Raw genomic sequence first — 21,702 nt, 5'->3', positions numbered from 1 at the left:
TCCCATTTGGTGCTATGTTAAGGAAAGCTTTCCTGTTCTTTTTATTGTATGAGCTTTCTACAACTGTTGCGTCCTGAGAAACCCTCTTTGTTTTACTTTAAGTTGGAAAACGGCCATTTACCTGTTCAGCAGCCTTCATTTACATGGATTTTTCCAGAAATAAGTATAAAGTATGACTGAACTGTCTTCCTCTCTGGATAAGTCTTCTTTTCCTAGTTCCATTTCTCAAAAACTCGAGAAGCTGACACCTGTCTGCTGCCCACCTTCAGTATCATGTAGTTAATAACGTGCTTTCCCTTTTCCAGTCGTAGGGTTTGTTATTGCCCTTGGGCAAAATGTTCAGGACTCACAGCCTGACTGTTCGAAACGAGGTAAAAAAAGGATTGAAACTCGTGCGCATGTTTTCATTAATTTTTTTCATGGCCTTGAATTGATTGCTTCCCTTCCCCCAAAGCACACCCCGTGTGACCCTGGTTTAGTGTGGCTTAATCGATAGACTGCAGAATGACTAATTTGTTTCCAGTCATTTCTTTACAGCGTATTTTCCAAGCAAAGGTGAATATGGGAAAACTACACCCTGTGAGCTGGGGTGAAGGGAAACACGGAGGCAGAGACAGACAGCTGTGTGCCGTTGTTTACTGCAATAATTTTTTAAGAAGAATAAACGGAAGGAGAGAAAGAACGGTCGTAAAAATGCCTATCCCTCTAAGATAATGTTTCTGCCACATTATGGGAAAGACCTCTTGATGACAGGCATGCAGCACTTTAATGCCCATTGTTTTTGTTTTGCGTTGAGCTCCATAAGCCATGGAAAAGATGAATTCCCTCCTGAGTGGGCCTGGTGGAACTCTGCAAATTCTAAAAGCATCCAATCAGAAGACTATTACACCTTTGAGGGCAGTTTAGCATTTTCCTTCTTTTTTGTGTGTGTGTCTTAACTTTGTTCCCTCTGATTGCTTTATGGGGAGACCCAGTGCCGGTTTTATTCCGTGGGGATACACAGTAAGTACCTCGTGGAAGTTGAGTACGGAATTTGATGGGAAGGGTGGGTGAGCGGGGTTGTGCTGCCACCTGCAGAAGTCGGCCACCCAGCCTGCAGGGAGGGGACTGCCACGATTCATTGCTTTTTTAAGCCCCTGATGTGTACCAACTACGTTTCACATCTTGTCATAATTCTTGTAACAGACATTTGATTTGAAAAATCAGGAATCTGAGAACGAGGCAAAGTGATTGGCTCAGGGTCATCAAACACAGTACCGTGTGGTGAATTTTAGATTTGCGCTCACATTTGTCTGACATGAAGTTTCCTTTGCTTCCCAGCATGTTCCTCAAGCCAGCCAGGGTGTTTGGGGGCGGGTAGGAGGGACAGCTGCAAGAGCAGGGGGCTTCCGGAGCATCCACCCCAGCCAGGGGTAGTGGAGGGCGGCCCAGTTCACACGTGTGTCCTCAAGTCTCTGTTGCTCCCTGTTTGCAGAGCAGCTGTGGCCTCAAGCACAGAGGCACTGGGCATTACCACTTGAAGAGCTGGTGTTGGAGGGAAAGAAACACAAAATCACAGCGAACCATAGACACATCTTGCTGTGCTTGGTCATTCAGGAGGAATTCTATGCAGTCTAGTAACTACCTCCGAAACCTGAGCCATGGTGGCGTTCTGCTCCCTTCTTCTGGGCAAAAGTGAAAAGATTATAGCTACAAAGCGTGTGGAAAGCTCACACAGAAGTGGTAAAATACACATTTTGCTGGCCCTATGGATGTACTTTATTAGCTATTGATGGTTAGGTGCTATATATTTGTGAAATAAAAGAGAATTTTGATGGCAGTTAGAAGTTATATTTCAAAGTAGATTATGGGGCAGTTTGTGGTTTTGACAACAAATAACAGGGGGTCCATTAAAAACTACGCAGTGAGCTCCCTGTCCAGCAGGAGCTTGATGTGACAACATACTGTAGAAAGTTCTTATAGGTGACAACGGGACAGGTATGGGTGTTAAGTGTTCTGTTAGTATTACCTCCAAAACAGTTCTTAGAATAATAGAATAAAATATTTGAAATGGAAATAGTTCGTTACTTAAAAGATATTAATATATACAAGTTCTTTAGAAAAGGAAAATGCCTTAGGAAATGGGGTTCTGAAGTTCTATATGACATTTTCTAGACCAGTGATATTGTTTTTTAATTATTTATTTAATTTATTGGCTGCATTGGGTCTTCATTGCTGCACATGGGCTTTCTTTAGTTGCAGCGCGTGGGGGCTACTCTTCATTGTGGTGTGCAGGCTCCTCATTAGGGTGGCTTCTCTTGTTGTGGAGCACAGGCTCTAGGAGCATGGGCTTCAGTAGTTTTGGCACACAGGCTCAATAGTTGTGGCTCACAGGCTTTAGAGCACAAGCTTAATAGTTGTGGTTGTGGCACATGGGCTCTGGAGTAGAGGCTCAAGAGTTGTGGCACACAGGCTTAGTTGCTCTGCAGCATGTGGGATCTTCCTGGACCGGGGATCAAACCTCTGTCCCTGCATTGGCAGGCGGATTCTTAACCACTGCGCCACCTAGGAAGTCCCTAGACCAGTCATTCTTGACAAGGGTGGGTATGATTAAGTAAATGTACTGTTTTATGAATAAAAACTGTAAGAATGAAACTTGACCAGAGGAGGCAGAGGCTAAAGAGATTGTGAAACACCTTGTAGGCATTCTTACTATTTCAGGTTACATTTTCATTACTGAAAGACCATTTTAGTCATGACTCTCCGAGGCTTATGTTTATTGAATGGTTTGCTATAATTGAATCACTAATGATACAACAGTAGATTTTCTTTAATCTCTAATGTCCCTTTAATTATTTTGTCTTTGGTTCACAAGGAGTTTGAGGGCATCAAATGACTACTTCCAGTCGGCAACAGAAATTAAACTTGCAATCAAAAGAGGTGGGGGCTGGGAATTTGTATTCGGGAGTCACAATGATAGCTGACAATTTTTGCATGTTCAGTTTGTGCCAATTCTCAGTGACGAGCCTTCCGTGGATTAGCTCATCTAACCTCCACGAAAACTTCACAAAAACTCTCTGAAGAAGGTCATACTAACACCCACATTTACAGATGAGGAGACGGGCACAGAAAAGAATTTTGTAGTTTGCCTCAGGTCACACAACCAGTAATTTTTACAGTGAGATTCAAACAGAAATTGTGGTGATGTTTAAATCCAAACTCTGTAATCCTTGTGGTATTCTGCAAAGAGGTGATTTTTAAGCCTTGAGTATAGTTGAAAGCTGAGGTCAATTTAATCTTAGAACATTCAGAGAATGAGAGAAGTGATGAGACAGCAAAGGACATAGAAAGAAAGCCATGTGTTTAGAGGAGGAGAGAATTATTTTTAAAAGCTGCGAGAAATAAAAAAGGAGAGAAATGATTAGATATAGAGATTATGTGTCTTTAGAAACTTTGCCTCGAGCAGTCTTCAATAGGGCATTTAATACTATCTGAATATGCCATTCATTTTTTTTAATAATTTTTTTTTAAATTTATTGGCTGTGTTGGGTCTTGGTTGCTGCATGTGGGCTTTCTCTAGTTGCTGTGAGTGGGGGCTACTGTTTGTTGTGGTGTGCAGGCTTCCTATTGCTGTGGCTTCTCTTGTTGCAGAGCACGGGCTCTAGGTGCGTGGGCTTCAGTAGTTGCGGCACATGGGCTCAATAGTTGTGGCTCACGGGCTCTAAAGCTCAGGCTCAATAGTTGTGACGCATGGGCTTAGTTGCTCCGTGGCATGTGGGATCTTCCTGGAGCAGGGCTTGAACCCGTGTCTCCTGCATTGGCAGGCGGATTCTTAACTACTGCACCTAATAAGTCCCTGATATTCATTTTTGAAGCTTTGAATTAGTTTACTCAATGATTGTCCTCAGATGTTTAGTTTAGGATAATAGTTTTGAACATTTTTAGCAAATGAGAGCCTTCCTTCATTTCTTTGTCCCATTCCATCTCTCCTCCAAAATAAATTAATAAGTACATATATAAAACAAAGGGTGAAAAAAAGTTACCTGATGTCTGCCTTATTGAGAACAGCAGAATAATACCAGAATTTTTTTTTAATATTGCTAAGGAGTATTTACTAAGAAGGAGTAGATACAAGATGGTAACAGGTGATGTGATAAATGTATTAGTGGACTCTATTTAAGTGAGATTTGCTACGCCTTTTACTAAGACCTCAAAACATTTCACAGACGTGCTCAGTTCTCCTAAATAAAATATGACGTGTAAGGTTGTTAATTTCCTTTTTTGTCTGTTTTTGGTTTTCTTGTTTTTGTTTTTTTTGTAATAGCTAAATTGAAATCAAAAGGGGGATAGCACAGGACAAATATAACCCTAAGTTTTCCATTTCTATGCATTCTCTCCTGATCTGCACTTTTCCTGCTGGTCAGGACAAAGTCCCACCACTGTTGTGACCAGCTGCTTTGACATGTTACTAAACCTCTCTGTGGTATTTGATGCGCTAATTACTGCCTCCTCCTCAGAAGACTTTCTTGGCTTGGCTCCCAGGACAAGGCACTATTCCGGTGTTCCTCTCACCTCATTGGCTCCTCATGAGTTTCTTCCTCACCCTCCTGACCTCTTAGCCTATGGTACCCAGGCTTTAGTCCATGACCACCTTCTCTTTTTTGATCTATACCCATTTCCCTTGTGGATCTCATCTCATCCTAGGGCTTATAATACCATCTCAAGCTGTTGACTCCCAAATTTATATCTCTAGCCTGGACTGCTCCATTGAACTCCAGCCTTATTATGTTTTTAGCTTACTTGGCATTTCTGTTTCTGTATCTATGGGAATCCCAACTTTAAAATGTCCAAAACTGAGATCCCAACATTTCACACCATCTGTTCACCAACTGCTGCCCCGTAGTCTTCCCCACTTTGCTAAATGGCAACACCATTCTTTCAGTTGTTCAGACTAAAAATCTAGGAGTCATGTCTTTGTCACACACCCAGAAGCAATCCATCAGCATATCCTATTGGTTTTCCCCAAAATGGCCCAGAACCTAACTACTGTTTGCCACCATCCTGAGTCTGTACTGCTATCATCTCTTGCCGAGATTAGTGAAGTAGGCTCCTAATTGGTCTCAGGCTTGATCTCTTGCTCTCCTCCCTTTTAGCCATAGTGATCCTGTTAAAATTTAAGTCACCTCATGTAAACCTTTTGGCTCAAAACTCTGCAATAGAAATTCATGCAGAATAAAAACTAGGATTCTGTACAATGGCTGACAAGACCCTCCGTAATCTGCCCCTACCAGTTGATGCTGAGTGCGTCTTCTATAGGCACCCCCCTGCCCCGCCCCGTAGATCACTCCCTCTAGCCGCACTGGTCTCCTTGAACTTTTCCTTGAACCTTTGAACAGTAGCACATTTCCACTACTGTTCCTCCACCAGCCATTCACGTTGAGTCCCCACCTTCATACCTTTGGAGCTCTTCTAAGATGTTGCCATCGCAATGAAGCCCTCCCTGGCTATGCTGTTTAAAATTGTACTGTGCTCTACTGTTTGCCTTTCATTTCCCTTGTCACTATCTATGTACTGTATCTTTTATCTGGTTTATTGTCTGTCTCCTCCCACTGAGAATGTAAACTTCCCAAGGGCAAGGATTTTTGTCTCTTTTGTTCACTCTTATTGCCTTGTCGCCTAGAATGGTGCCTGAAGGTGCTAGGCCCTCAGTTACTGTTTATTGGAATGAATGAATGAAGTTTCAGAGCCTAAGACAGAGTTGTGGAGTCAGAGTTTGTAAGAAAATGTGTCTGTGAATACAGTTTACTTTCCTGATTTCTGAGCTCCAGTCCCAAGAGGACAATTTTTTGCCTCCAAACAAAGGTTCCTCTGAGTACCAACATCTTGATCCTTGTGAACAGCCATTGCCTATTAGAGCCGGTGTGATGGGAGAGGGACACATTACCATCTCCAATTCTGTAGAGTCCCTTTGGCCCAGAATGGTTTCAAAAAGCTATCCTATAAAGGCAAACAAATCCAGAGACCTTTGTAGTTTCCCTTAGCCTCTGCTGCATTAGTCCAAGATAAATCTATGCAGAGTTCACTAAAGGGAACAGACAACTGCATTAAGCCATGTAATGATGAACACTAATGGCCTGTGACACAGTGGGTCTCTGTAGGCTCAGCTGCCATGTAAGTTGAGGACTTTTCCTTCTCTTTGATAACGGTAATGAAAAAAACAAAACAAAAACACATCCAAAGATGCAAAGAAACAACCTACAGGCCAAGTTCAAGGTGGTTTTCATGGTATCTCTTTGTTTTTCATTTTTGTAAGCACATACACCTTGACCGTAAAAGGTACATAGGTCGTTGTACAGGGTTGGGAGACTCTCTTTCTATTAAATAGAAATGTAACGCCCTTTATTCCCAATAGCAACCTGACATAGTTCGTTTGTTTCCTCTTCTGAGGCATATGCATTATCGTGCAAATTGTTACATTAAGTTTTGTAGCTGCTCCTTATTTTTACTCATAGGTACTTATACCTTTATCATAGTGATCCATACTGGTTGATTTCACTTTCTGTGTATGTTTCCCATTCCTAATTTAAGTGGGGAGCTTGTTTACTTATGTGTCCTTCTCATCCCCATTGCACTTTCACGTGGTTGGCTGAGTGATCTTGGGTAAATTAGTTGACTTTTTCTATTGCACATGGTTCTTATGAGGATCAAATAAATATGTGGATAAATGTGCTCTTATAAACTATTGTAAACATTTAAGTTCATGGTGCCTATGTGGATATTAGACCAGTTGATCTCCAAGACTCCTTTTAATTATAGAACTGAATTATTCTGAGACTTCCCCAAGCAATGTTTCTATTATATTCTATAAATTTAGGTAATTGGGATATAGAAATATAAATATTTCATGTTCAACTCTTAGAAACCATAGGTTTTACATATATACATATATGTGTAATTTGTGTGTGTGTATATATATATCTCCATGATATTGAATAGTCAGGCATGGTGTAGGACTTTAAAAAAAAAAATCTGTTCAGAATGTCAGTATGACCTACACATCCTATATTTTTGGCATTTGCTTCTCAGATAGTCAGAACACATTTTACTGCAGAATTATTTGACAACACATTTCATTCCTCACCTCTGAATCTCCATGAGTGATCTACCAAAAAAATACCATCTCCATTTGTTACTAAATAAAACCCTGGCATGACTCTTTTCTATAAATCCAGTTTTATTACCTTCTTCCAAAGTAATTTCTGATAATCCAGCCAGAACCCTTACTTTTGTTTGTCATTTTCAAGCTATATTCTTGAATAAGAGGACTAGCTCTATTTTTAGCCTACAAAGAAAAGATTACAAGGCAGATTTCGAGACCCTGGTTTTGCTACCTGATCTAAGTTAGTAAATTCTAGGAATCCATTTACTTTTAAAAAACATTTCGGTTCTTATTCTCAGTGCCAATTTGTTTCCTTCGGCTTTCCCACATGCATGACTTTTATAGCTCCATATAAAGTAGAGCTCTCTGCCATATTGATTTAATGGTATGTTTCAATAAATTTCCCCTGTTACAGTGCTTGCTCCATAACCAGATGGATGTGCTGGTTAACTAATTTTAAAAGAGAAAAAATTTCATTGTCTCCATTCTTTAATGTCATAGCTGTCCTGCCAATGACCTGATACTGAGATGTATTAAGGTTCCCTCTGACATATGTTACAGGAAGTAGTGACCTGACCTTTTAAAAATTTTATTAACATTTATAAATTTGTTTTAGTGTATTATGGTGGAAGCAATGATTTTTCTTCCGAATGGATCGGGGTGACTGGTGTATAGATTGATAGCCATGTCATATATTAAGATGGTGGACATTTTATAGAGTATATAGATGCTGTCTTGTTTCCCCCATCTTCTCGTACCTTTCAGGCTTGTGCTAATGGGGATGGTAAAATTTAAAATTTTTCTTTAAAGCAGTTTACAAACAGCTGAAGCATTACTGAGAGCCTTTATGTAGCTGGTGAGATTTTGATTATCGCTTAATAAAACATTGAGGCATAGGTATTCATCCATTCCTTCATTCAACCTTTCCTCAGCGCCTAATGTATTCCAGACATTCCGCCAGTCACTAGGGATGTAAGAGTGATTGCTACAATCCCTGTGTTCAAGTAACTTACAAACTGATGGATTAGGAACCCGTGGAATACAGTCAAGATCCTAAGCAACGATTTTTTTTTTTTTTCCTGTCTCAACTCTGTGTTGGAAGCCTCGACCTATACCTTTTTAATTTTTTAAACTGTTTTATTGTGGTTCTTCCTAGGAGCAATTTATATGTAGTGTTTGGGTTGAAATATTTGCCATAGATTAATAAAGGAAATCTTGATGACTGTAAATCATTGGAAATTAACTATATCCAGTTTTATTGACTTAGCAATTCTCATATTTCTCTCTGTGCCCTAAGAAACTGAGCAGTGTGTGGTTTTGTAAAAAGGGCACCTCTCCCATGACAGGAAGCACAGGAGCCAGGCGAGTTGGCACACTGCCTTTCTAACCTGTTCACCGCAATAGCAGTTGCGATGGTGATGGACTCTCCCATCCATCATCTGCCTTTTCCCAAATGCTTCTGAAACATAAATTAAGCCTCCTAAGTCCTCAGTGAGTATGGATTGCTGTTTTATTTTACAGTAAATATTTGTGTATTTTATAGACAGGGAAATTGAGGCATTGAGAACCTAAGTGGCTAGATAAATAAGTTATGGACACTGCTGGGAAACATCAGCTAATGTTTATTGAGCCCGTGTGGAGCATAGTACTTTCATAAGCCCTGTGCAGTATATTTTGTTTCTAGCTTTCCCCTTGCTGCTTAAGGAAAGTGTTCCATGGAACCTATTAGCTCAATTTTACTTTTTTTGTCCTCATGGAAAACTGTTGTTTTGTTGCTGTACATTTTGCTTTTACATTTGCATTTTCTTAATACATTTCACTTTTTACTTTAGCAAGACAAGACCTAATAAAAACATCAGCTGTATTTCCAGGCTCCAAGTTTTTCCAGTTTTTCAAAAAATGTGGACGTTGTCATATATCAGATAGTGTGCTGAGGGCCATGGCTAGAAAGGTGAATTAGACACAGTTCTTGTTCCTAAGACGATCTATTCTAGTTGATCCTTTTTAGTACCAGACAACTGTAATATACTTTTCTGTTTGCTTGATTTTAAAATGAAGAACTCTTTATTGTAGAACTTTTCAGAGCCTTTGCTATACAGGGTTCATTGTGAATTTCATTGAGGCAAATAGCATATGCAACATTTTCTAAGCTTATGGGAACAACAAACTCGTTACTCAAGAAGTATATTTTGGAGTTAGTATTCTTTAGGGCACATCTTAAAGAACTAATGATGTGGCCATTTTTCACCATCCACTTGCCAGAAAGCACTAAAAGTGAACATGGGCAGGCAATCCAGCTTTCCCAGAACAGCTGTTGAGGATGTAATCTAGTTACTCTTTAAAGCTGGTTTGTCCCGCATATCCAGTAGCTGTCTATGAAAGAGAAGCCTGCCTCCCCACTGCTCACACTTAGGCTTAATCTGTAGAAGGTGTTTTTATGCATGAGATTAACTCCTAAAAGATTAACAATCACCTAGTCTATACCCTATATTCATCTTGAGGGGAGATTGAAGCTAGTATAGAAAGGTTTTGTGACTGACCTAGGATAATAGAACTAGTTAAAAGTGGAGCCTGAAAAAAGCCCCAGCCTCCTGAGTCTTCCATTACACCACACTATGCCTCGGATGATACCTGATTAGAAGTTTTCTACTTCAAATACTTGGAACTCCAACGACCAGTGCATTTGGTGCAGATTCCTGCATAACTAGACTTTACAATCAAACAGGCTAGAAATAGCCTTTACAATCAAATGCTTTTTTTTTTTTGTTTGTTTTCCCACAAGATATCTGAACAAGCCAGCTATTCCTCTTTTACTTTATAGTTTTCTTATCTCATGTACTGCTTATTCCATCATAGTATTTAGGGTATTTTACCTAAATAACCGTGTTGGTTTTAGACACCAGTGAGCCTCCTCCTCCCTCCTCCACAAATACATACTATAGTGACTCACTATTAAAATCTGATGCACTGCAGAAGCCCTGTGTAGGTTATTCTGAATGGCTTTTTGTGTCACAGGAAGTGCAATAAATATAGGGAAGGGAATAAAACCCATTAGGTGTATGAATGGAAAATAAGTTGTAAGAAGGCCTTGCTTTTTATCATAAATGTTTCCGAAATGCATGTAAGTCAAATAAAAACACATACATTGTTTAATAGTCTGTGGGCATCTTTAGGTCATGTTCACAATCATTTGCCAAATGGCCTGGTTTCTGAAGTTTTTCTTAACAGGGTGCCCGGTAGCATCATAACAATATCATTTCATACTTGTGTGTAGGTTTCGGTCCATACATCTGGTTCATTTGTTAGTTGTTTGTAACTCAGAATGCATTTTCTTATGGAAATGATCTTATTTGGTGCAAACCTCCACAAAGCAAGTTTATCCGTAGTACATCTCTGGTCTTACTGTAGCTTCCTCACGTTAAAATATGAGCATGTGTCCTGGGAATGGATTTAGAGTTTGGTTGTAGGAGCACATCTCTTCTGCTGCAACCTGGCAGCAGGCTCAGCAGGTCATATGTAATGTTGAGATGTGGCAAATAGAAGGGACCCTAGAGGTCATCCGGGCCAGCCCTCTAATGTTAGAGGGGAAGGACATCATTGCCAACGTGCCCTAGTGGTGGTTACCAAGGCCTGGGGCAGAGTTTTCTTGCTTGAGAGAGCTAGGTGGTGAGGGGCAGTCTCCAGGAGTCACTGACGTGAGGGGTAGGATGTGACCTGGGTCTGATGGCAGTTCTGGGGTGAGGCATGGGACGGTGAGTAGTGGGGGCCTGGACTTGGGAGGGAATACGTGGGACCCTTCTTGAGAGGCACAATGGAATTGTTCTCCATTTTTGCCTCTCTCTTTGTACCATACTCCATCTTCTTGCCCTCCTTAGTTATTAAGGCCTGTTAGGTGAACCTTCTTTCTTTGGGTAAGGGGGCATTCATCTTTCTCTTCCCCTTTGGCGCTACCAGGAGTCAAAACAGATTCCCCCTTTACTCAAGGAGGCCGTGACTGGAGGGAAGAAGTGAGGAGCACACTTGATCTGCCTCCAGTGGTTGCAGAGACTGCAGTGGTGCCAGGACTACAGCAGGATGTTTCTGGCAGGGGGTGAGGAATAGGATGTGGTACCCCAGCTGCAGTGTGTAAGCAGTGAGGCTCCCTGAATACAGGGCTGGATTCCGTCTCATGGTGCCGGGGGAGGCTGGTGTTGAGGTGGGGGGAGAGGTTAATGAGAGTTGTAGAGAGAAAAGCAGTGCTCACTTCCTGGCTCAGCTGGGGCACCTGTGTGCATGGTGGAGGCGGAGGGTTGAAGGGAAGCCCTCAGTGCTGTTCTGATGAATCAGAATTTATGATGTAGTGGACGAATCCTGGACAATTTAATATGGAAAATTGGATTTTAGGAAATATTCAAACACCACACCAAAGGAAGGACCATGTTCACTGAATGGCTTGTGTTTAACACACAAGAAAGTATTATGTTCCTTCACCCTGAATCTTCTAAATATTTTTATTTTTAAAAGATAGGAATTTCAAAAAAGATTGGAATTTCCAGTTAAAATGTAATTGTGTATGTTTGAGGTAAAAGAGGGTAGTTGAAAAGAGGGCAGATAGAGGTACTGACGCACAAAACAAAATTATTTGAGAGGAGTCTGGGGATAATGCCTCAAGAGTGACTTGATTCACTGAAGCTTCTTGAAGGTCAAGAGAGAACATTCTCGTTTCTGAGGAACACCTGAAAAGACTCTGAAGAATGTTCTTTCTCTTCCTATGTTTGTATATGGAAACATTTTATTTTCATGTAGCTTTTGGGGGTTTTTTACCTAATTTGGCTCTGTAGTTATGAGATTGGGGGAGGGGAACAGTTAGGAAGCTCATTTTATTTTTAAGACTGAAGTTTCTGATGAAATTCTGGACATCTTCTGGATGTTATATCAGCTTTTGGTAGTACAGTTCACGATTGATTTGAGTGATGAGCATTGAAATTGCCAATAACTGATTTGAGGGGATGTTTGTGATTTTCGCATCTGATTCAAAGGTTGGTTCCTACCTTGCTGCTTGGAGCACTGCCCTCAGTGGCCGTATGCATTTATCACAGTTTTCAGAGTCTTTGGAGTCATATTTAGGTTAAAATTCTGGCCTGGTGAGCTTTGTGACTTTGGGCAAATTCTTTAATCACCTGAACTTGTTTCCTCACCTGTTAAATGGGGCAAATAACGACCAGCTGGCAGTGTTGTTCTAAGTGTCAACTGAAAATGAGATATGGGAAAGGTCCTGGCAGTTACTAGCTGCCCCCTGAATGTCTGGCTTGTTTTAGTTTGATTCCATTTCTCACCATGTGCTCCTGACCTGTTGCTTACACGCAGACAGGGAAAGCACAGCACCGTCTGGCTGCAGGGCGTTTGCTGAGCACCCAGCTTGCGAGACCGCTTTGCCTTTCTCTGTCAGGAATAGGAGCCCCTGGAATTTTCTTCTTTCTTTTCTTGATTCCCTAAGTCCCTCTTCTTCCTCACATGTAACTTGTTATTAGTGGGATGCTCTCTTGAGGGTGTGTTTGTACCGGAGTCTCTATATTTGGGAATAGTATTTGCCTGATGGAGGTCCTCCCCACTGGTGGACTGCGTTAATGGACCTGGAGAACGTTTTTTCTACATTCGTCTGTTAGGGCATTTATCACAATGATAGAATTTTCTGTTTTTATTTTACAAATATTTATTTAGCTCCTATTATTTGCCAAACAGTAGAAAAAAGAAAGTTCCTGCTGTCATGGAGCTGATATTCTAATGGGAGAAGTCAGAGAATAAACCAGTATACAGTACCTCAGGTGTGGTAAGTATTGTGAAGGAAAGTAAAGCAGGGGAAGAGAGTAAAATAGCATGCTGTTTACCATTGGGTGCTCAGAGAATGTGTCCAAGCAAAGACTGGAATGAAATTCAGGAACAAACCGTGAGCTATCTGGGAGAGAAGCATCCCAGGCAGAGAAAGAGTGAGCACAAAAACCCTGAGACCAGAATAGCCGAGGACATGTGAGCAAGGAAGGGACTTTGTCAGAGATGAAGTCAGAGAGATGCTGGGGACAAAATTACTTCAGGCCTTGTAGATGGTGGTGAGGACTTTGGATTTTATCCTGAGTGAGGTGGAAAGCTATTGGAGAGTTTCGAATAGAGGAATGTCATAATCTCATTTAACCTTTCTAAAGTACTGCTCTGTCTGCCATATGAAGACTATGCTGTAGGGGCTGAAATAGTAGCAGAGAGTAGAAAGCCATGGCAATCATTCAGGTGAGAGGTGATGACCTGAATAAGCTAAGTTGGCAGTGGTGGCATTGAGAGGTAGTTACATTCTGAGTGTCTTATGAAGATTTCCCAATGGGTTGAATATGGGTATGAGAAAAAAAGGAACCAAGTATATCTCAAAGATTTTTGGCCTAAGTAGCAAGAAAAATGTAGATATGCTTTCCCAAGAGGGTGAAGACTATGGGAAGAGCCAGTTGGAGGGTAAGATCATGAGTTCAGTTTTGGAAATGCTGAATTTGAGATGTCAGGTAGCCAAGTGAACATGTTGAGTAATTAGTTGAATAGATGACTGCAAAGTCTGAAAGTGAGAACTAGACCAGCATTGTCCAATAGGACTTTTTGTTATGATGGAAATGTTTTATAACGTCACTCTCTAATTTAGTAGCCACTAGCTGTGGGTGCCTACTGAGTACTTAAAATGTGGCTAGTGCAACCGAGGAACTAATTTCTTATTTTACTTAATTTTAATGAATGTAAACTTTGAACTGCCACAGGTGGTTCAGGCTACCGTATTGGTCAGCATGGAAGAGAGTAGTTAGAAATCTGAGTCATCAACATTTCAGTGCTGCGTAAGGCCATGAGACTGGATAAAATCTGCTTGGAGGGAGCATAGGTGAAGAAGAAACGATGTCAGAGGATCAAGATCTACAGTGCAGAGAGCTTAGGTAGATACAGAGCTACCAGCAAAGAAAGTTCAAAAAGGGGCAGATGGTAAGGAAACAAAAGGCCAAGAGAAAGTGGTTTCCAGGAAACCAGTGAAGCAAGTGTTTTGAGGACAGTTGCGACACTCTGTCAAATGCCGCTGAGCTGTCCAGCACCCTCAATCCTAGTGAATCACACAAGGGCTTGTCTCTCTAAAGATTGCTCATCCGCAAGCCTAGCATGTTGTTATTGCCTTGTAATTGCGAAACGAAGAACATCGAAACAATGAGTGGATCACTTAGTCAGCTTTACAAACTTATTTTTAGGAGATATGGTCCCTAATTTTATGTCAATGCACTGAAATCTTAGAACTATTACCTTTTGGAAATCCTAAACTGAGCTTATTACTTCTTTCCCGCTAGTGCTTTCCACCATCTCACCCTCCCCGGTACTAACAGGACACGATTTTGGAGAAGCTGGAATAGAAGCAGCATCAGCACCTCTTACCTCAGCAGTTGACATGAAAGAACCAAATATCTGGCCCTAGACTTTCTCTCTAGCTGTGTGGACACTTGGTCTAGGCCAACTTTTAGGGTCAAATGAAGAAGTTACTGGATGTGGCTGGGAAGAAACAGATGATCTTACCCTAAATCCCGGAAACATTGATATGGCTTATTAAATTGACTATTGTGTACATCTTATTTTTTTTTTCTTTTCCCAGCTTCCCTTGTAGTTCTTCTGGACTCTGACTATTGATAATCAACTTTGCCTCTCTTTCCTTTTCTCTTGCGTATATTTTTTCATTGGTCTTTTCTCCATTTATTCCTGTTTTGAAAAGTTCCATTCATTGTTCCTATGCCCTGACTCTGATTGTTACTTGGTCTAGCCACACACATCATTGCTTTGTCTTGCTGGACCCTGTGTACCTCCATTTGGAAGCTCTCCCCTGTGTCCAGACCTCTGGCCCTACCATTAGTCCACCTGGCCCTACCTTCCATTCCATTCTGTGTGTATCATACTGCTTCTCATCATCTCTGATTGGCTTAGAAACCTCAGAAACACAGAGACAACAGACATGCCTGTCTCTTTGCCACCTTTTATATGTTGATTATAGTTTCTATGGTAATCCTCTTCAGTATGATTTTAAATACTTATTATGATACTTTGTTGTTAATACTCATTTTCTTTTTTCTTTATATCTGCATTGTACCACTTTATAATGCTAAATGAATGTTATTATTAGCACACAAAATTCATTACCATTCCTATTGTTAAAATACAGCCATGTGAGTAGAGTTGGTGCAACATTGTATAAGGAGGAAGGGATGCTAGGGTAGTAAGGGGCCAGCTGCTTGAGACCCACACTGACCCTCTGAAATCCAAGGGGGGCAGGGAATTTCTGTCACTCTCAAGCTCTACTGAGTTTAAATCTGCCACAGGAAAAATGCAAAGTCATATCTTGCCTTAAATGATTAAAAGTCGCACGAGGGATGGGGAAAGAAAATCCCAAAAGATTGGTGACTAGAAAATCTTTTATAGCAATCGTGTGAGACCCTAGAAATCAGAGATGGAAATGAGAGTGGATTATATATAATACAAAAGATAAATGCACACACATTCCCTGCCGAATGGGCTTTTAATAGAAGACAAGCCAATTAAGACAAAATGCACAGTAATTAAGGGACATCTTAGGAGGGGTCAAGGTTGCTGAATTCTTCACACGTTCATACGTTTAGTTTATTTTGAATTCTCTTATGAGAATTACATTACAGTATGAATTTTTACAATCCAGTTACATGAAAATGACAGATTGCTAAGTGAGGTTTGTGTGTTTAACCTCATGATTCGGTTATATGCCATTTATGTGCCTCGCCGAGAATGTTTGCCTTCTGATAGTTGTGTGTGTTAACCCAGCTGCCTCCCTTTATTGCTGCCGTATTACAACGAATGTTTTCTGCATGTTTATGAAGAGCCTATTAGCAGCTTAGGCTTGATTTAAAGAATTTCTCCAGTTTATGAATACAGTTCATCTCTGTGAATGAACTGAGCACTTTACTGCTATTTATTTACTCCACACCATAAAGTGTAATATAATAAATAATGGGTCCCTTGGGCTTGTGGTAAAACTCAGTGATCATCCGCTCAGCAGGGAGATGCACGCAACTTGAGTGGAGAAATAATGATCAAAATTCCGCACGCTGACTGGGATGCCATTTATATCCCTGAATCTAATAAAGACAGAATTACAGCGCTTGGCATTATGCTCAGCATTGGCATCTGAATGTAATGAGACTGGGAGAGGGAAAAGACTCAGTCAGAGTAGCAGCATTTTAGAAGATAATACCAACTCCATGTTAGAAATTCAAGATGGAAAGTGTTCTTAAAAGTACTTAATACCCAGCTTCTTGTGCTAAATAAATGTTAGGTTAGTGCTTTCTACCAACTGCATCCATGGGAAACTCTTGGACCTTGGGGAGAGGATGGGGGCAGGGGGACATTGTTTCACAATTCCTTCATTATTAATTTGTTATCGATTTGGAGGCTTTCAAGATGACCCTGTCAGTTATCCATGAGTGAAATATCTGCAAGCCAGACCTTCAACAAAGTCATCGGTCAGTAGAGCCATTCTGTTTCATGGCTGAAGTCCAGAAAGAGTTAACTCATGAATACTTAAAACTGTGTGTTTAAATGTGTGTATATTTCAGAATTATTCAGGTTATTTTTGTATAGTCTTTGCTTTTATTTCGCTTCATTAGACATTTGTTCCTTGAAATAAAGGGTTGAAAATTTACATGCGTATAGGAGCTTAAGTGATAAATGAATGACTTAGGCAAATTGGAGGACCCTTGTTCTATCTGAAGGGGCCAGCCTGTACTCAGGTCCAGCTAATCTTTGTCACATAGACTGTAATCTCAGTGGAGGCAGAATGTCTAAATTTGAAAAACAGTCGTACATTTTTTATTTTCATGTGAAATCCTCATGCACTCAATTGTTATCTAACTTTTGAAAGTTAAATACTGTAGTCTCATACCAAATATGTCAGCACTCTGGTTTGGGTTCATAGGTTGCCAGCTTGATAATTCTGCTTTAAATGATAAGTTCCCCCAAATGTGTATACAATCAGGACTGCTGTTGAACTATTAGCTGCAGTCGCCCACTGCTGGCTTGAGTGTGCCTCCATTGTGATTCTCCTTGGTCATGCCTGTCGACCTCATAATCCGTTGCTAGGGCTTTTTCTTGAAAGTAAATCACTTAAAACTTGTAATGTCTTTAAAAGAAGAGTGCTGAATAAAGTGAGGTTTTGCAAAGTTGAGTGTAGTACATGTAACAATAAACACAAAATACTTAGTGTTTTTTATATTGCATTTTTATTTTTCAGTATTAAAAATCTATATAATTAAATTTTACTTTATGGTGTATTTATCCAGAAATAAATGGATGGTGGAGGGATATGGTGAGATTTACCTTTGTGATAACAGAGTCATAGACAAGTGATTTGGTGATGGTCTTTTGCTACCAGTAAATGATAAGCAGAGTCAACACCAAACGGAAGAATCAACTGCTAGCTTACCTTTTTTGCAAAAATAGGTATCAAAGGATTTTCTCATTTTTTACAAAGCCATTTGCTGAAGTCGTAATTTTATTGTTTATCATATGATATTCAAGAGAGTTCATACTGATCTGTCTCTACAATCCAGTGTTGCTTCTCTAGATAAAAATGTATTTAGCATCAACTAGAACGGTACATTTATACATGTATGTAACAGCATATCGATCTATGAGGGCTTTTTGTCTTCATAGTTCTCTTTAAGGACATGTTAAATCACCTTAGAAAACCCCAGGTTATCCGTAACAACCAGGCAGTGTATTATGGAAATTCACTATAGGCTGTGTGTAAGCCTGTGGTTCTCAATCAGGGGAGAGCTGATTTTACTCCGAAAGATTCTGAGGGCTGATTTACTCGTTGTCTGCTTCTAGTGTGAACAAATCATTCTACTTTGTAGACTATTCGATTTAGAGCAGACTGTATTCCTGATGGCCCTGCTAAGATAAATAGCCCTGGACTATATTTCCAGATAACAGGGTAGGAGTGGGGAACAGCGTAAAATAACCCTGTGATGAGAGCCTTCGAAAGGCACAATTTGGATTTGGGAAGCCAGGAGTTCAATACTTGTTCCTTTCTTGGACAGCTTCAATGATTAGTTGAAGATGAGATCTGCCTTCTTGTAATTTTTACTTGTAATTTCAGCCTCAAAATTCACATAGCACTGTTTGGTTCCCTTCTCCGGCAGTTGATAGTTTCTGCCTTGTGCATTATCTATACTTGTCTCATGAATAAAAAAGAGCAACATTTGGGAAGGTCGCCTAGTCCATGAGCCTGCAGCTTTGCCCATGGATGTGAGTCAGATCCACTAATGCAGCTCAGCCAAACAGAGGGTCATAAGATCAGTGGGATGAGAGTTGCAATCATTCATTCGTTCAAAAAAATTGTATTGAGTGCCCATTACACCAGGCACTGTTCCTTTCTAGACTGTATACTCTAAGAATGGGATTCTTGTCTGATCACCTTTGTATCTTCTACCTCACCTAGCATAGCATAGTGCATTACATTTAGAATGTGCTCAGAATTTTACTTTTTAAATAAGTGAAAGGTCTTGGGGAATACCATAGAAAGATCTAATGCTTTTGTGACAGCCATTAAATCTATGAGTCACGTTAGCATAATGTCCAGGCTAAATAGTCCTAATTTCAACAGTTCTTTCTTTTACATAGTTAAATTGCCCTTCTTTTGTTCTTCTGTAGTCAAGTGTTGCCCCTTTTCATGTGTAGGAACCGGACTGAATGCAGCATTCATGGTGGGATGTGATCTAGACAAAGGGGAAGGGAGGGCACTATGCTTTCTGTGATTCATTAATTGCCCATAAGACATTTATTAACTGTCACCTTCTCCTTTTCCCCAACGTTGCCTTACTTTTATTAAGTAAATATAGTAATTAACAGTGTTAAATACCTGATACCGAAGCATGTATGCCCTTGAACTATTCATTTTCCTGTTTCCCTGATAATTTTCACTAGTGAAAAGATTGTCTATGATTAAGACCTTTTATTTGCAGTAGGAAGTTCTTAGGCATAATTATAGAAAACTTTTCCAAAATTCACATACACTTGTCATTTGGGGGTACAGAAAGATAACAAACTTGTGTGTCTGTGTGTGGTGGAGGGGAACAGACGGGGAAGGAGATTAAAATGATCAATCTCTAAGGTTTGGAGTTTCTGCCTCCTTTATTTTGCTGGTAACACCTCCTTATACTGATAATATTTGTCTTATCCATATAGAATACTGTTCTGTTTTATTTGAACTACTTGTTTCCTATGCATGACATAAAACTAGTTTGGTAATTCTTAGTGGTTCCCTTACTTCTTATTTTTAAGTTTTGGAAAAAATAATTACAAGATTCTTATTGACATCTTTGTTACAGTTAAGATATGTTGCTGTTTATAGGAACAGATGACAAATCCCTATGCCTTTGTCATTGCACAGCCTTCTACCAAATCCATGGATCAGAGTACCCTATCCAGGTGATTACTGGGCTAGATTTGTTCCATAATTTCTTTGTTAGACACTTTTGTCTTTGTTAGCTCCATCCTGATCTCCCCACAAGGGGTATGTAGTAGAAATTCTCAAATGTCAAATGTACTGCATGAAATGTGAAAAAAAAAAAAAAAAAAAAAAAAAAGACTGTCATCCAAGTTATCAACCATAAGAATGAAATTCCAAAGCTTCAGTGTCGCTTGTGTTTGAAAGTTTGCTTTTTTTTCTGGTTTTTCACTTTGGCTTTTGGTTTCTTTCTGTATTTTAGCTTCCTTCATTCTTCAGCTTAATTTAGCAAATATTTAAGTCATCACTGTGCAAAAAAACTGCTGAGCACCTTGATGGTTACAAAGATAAATGAAAGCTCCATTGCTTTTTCCCCACTCCAAAGCCACCCAAGGAAACATTCACGCTTAAATCCTTCCCTTTCTGCTGAATAGCAGCAAAATAGAAGGCCCTGTGGTTTTTTTTTTCCTTCTTGTTAGTTTTAACTTAAAGATTTTGTGCATTTTGTTTGTCTTTCATTGGCAGGTATTTCTTAGAGAGCCTTCATCACTTAGTGAATTAGAATGTTTGTTTAATGTCCTATTATGTGTTCAAGAGTATACCAGACTTAAAATGCATCACTCTAATTGTATTCTTAAACTTTCATTGACTGTTTTTAATAAGGCTCTGTTGTCTCCTGTTTTGTTCAAGTTAAGAATAACCTTAAAATAAGGGTGAACTTAATGGTCTGGAAATTATATCTCAGTAAAGCTGTTATGTACACATGGAGTAACCTAAAAGATCTTACCTAAATAATATTGCTGTATAAATACAAATAGCCTTCTTTGGTTGGATTTCATCCCATGTATAGCAGATTTGCTGGGCCATTTTGCAGCACCATAGATGGACTGCTTTATTCCACATACTAACTCCAGCTCTAAAACTAGATGGAATCTTAGTCAACTAATTGAAACACTCATTTGGACAAGAACTTAAGCAAGGTTCAGTAATTCTCAATTTCCCACTTTGCTTGCAAAACATGATGTAAGTACAGAATTACGCTCTTCACAGCTTATTACACTGTGTTCACTCACAGGGAAATAATTTAATGCAATTTACTACCAACTGTTTCCCTCATGCTGACCTCTTTATTAAAGTAACTGATTTCTCAAGGTTATGTTTATGATGAAAAAAAATTTTTTTTGGAGGTCATAAATTTCATCCCACACCTGGTCTCGTTCTCCTTTTGTTTTTTTTCCCCCTTTAAAATTTCTACATTGTGTCACCAAACCAGCTCTTGATAACTTCTACCCTCTCTTCCTGCTTGATTGATCTCAAGTTACTTCTTTCACTTGGATATTCTAGTTTTACATTTTTCTGGTTATTCTTTATGTGTTCAAGCCAATCTCAGGACTTCTGTTTTTTTTTAAAATGCCTCTTATCTATTACATGTTAATAACTTAGGCCCTTGCCTTGGAGTATTTTTTTTCCAACGCTCTCAACCTTGGACAAGCAGGGCACGTTTTCACCTACTGTCCCTGGAAATCTTATGCTTCTCTCCCGTAAATTGTTCTTTTGGAGATGAACCATCATGCTATGTGTGAATGAACCACTTAGGACATTTTGTTTTTTGAATTTTACAAAGCCTTTTTGTTCCTTTTGCCACCGTGGTTCCAAATCATGCTTTTAAACAGCTTCAGAGCATTTTTATTAACAATGTTGTCTTTAAGTTCTCCTTCTCATAACCGATTGTGATCTAATATATCCCTCTGCCCATCTCTGAAGGCCTCTGAGCTGTCTTCTCACTGTGGATGGCCACCACACACCACTCAGAGCAGAGTCTTCAGCCTGCTGCTCCCAGAGCTTCTACTGAGGCTGCTGTATCATGCATACCCCAGAGCTGGCCCTGGGGAGTATTTTTAGCTTCACTGGAGTTTCACTAGTCCCCATAGAATATAGACATTATATTAACTGTGATGCTTGAAATTGCCAGTCGTTCTTTGTGGCAGGCCTTTATTTTCTCCTATATGTTTCATTTTCTCACTGCAGAACATCCTGTAAAATGTTG

At 39.8% G+C, this 21,702-nt stretch overlaps 1 protein-coding gene across 3 annotated transcripts in view; it reads left to right on the top strand.

Annotated features, from left to right (window-relative positions):
• The window catches only part of EXOC4 (exocyst complex component 4), a 752,882-nt gene that overhangs the window by 359,274 nt on the left and 371,906 nt on the right, over positions 1–21,702 (top strand). The window contains exon 11 of one of the 3 annotated variants that reach the window (XM_057730963.1): positions 14,479–14,671. The exons of the other annotated variants lie outside the window; for them this stretch is intronic. Within the exon in view, the coding sequence (XP_057586946.1) occupies positions 14,479–14,575 (97 nt within the window). The 3' untranslated portion in view covers positions 14,576–14,671. Of the gene's footprint in view, positions 1–14,478; positions 14,672–21,702 lie in introns of those variants that run through there. 3 annotated transcript variants of the gene reach the window in all.

This window comes from Hippopotamus amphibius, chromosome 4 (genome assembly GCF_030028045.1).
Source record: "Hippopotamus amphibius kiboko isolate mHipAmp2 chromosome 4, mHipAmp2.hap2, whole genome shotgun sequence".
Lineage (NCBI taxonomy): Eukaryota > Metazoa > Chordata > Mammalia > Artiodactyla > Hippopotamidae > Hippopotamus > Hippopotamus amphibius.
This window is presented reverse-complemented; position numbering and strand designations above follow the sequence as displayed.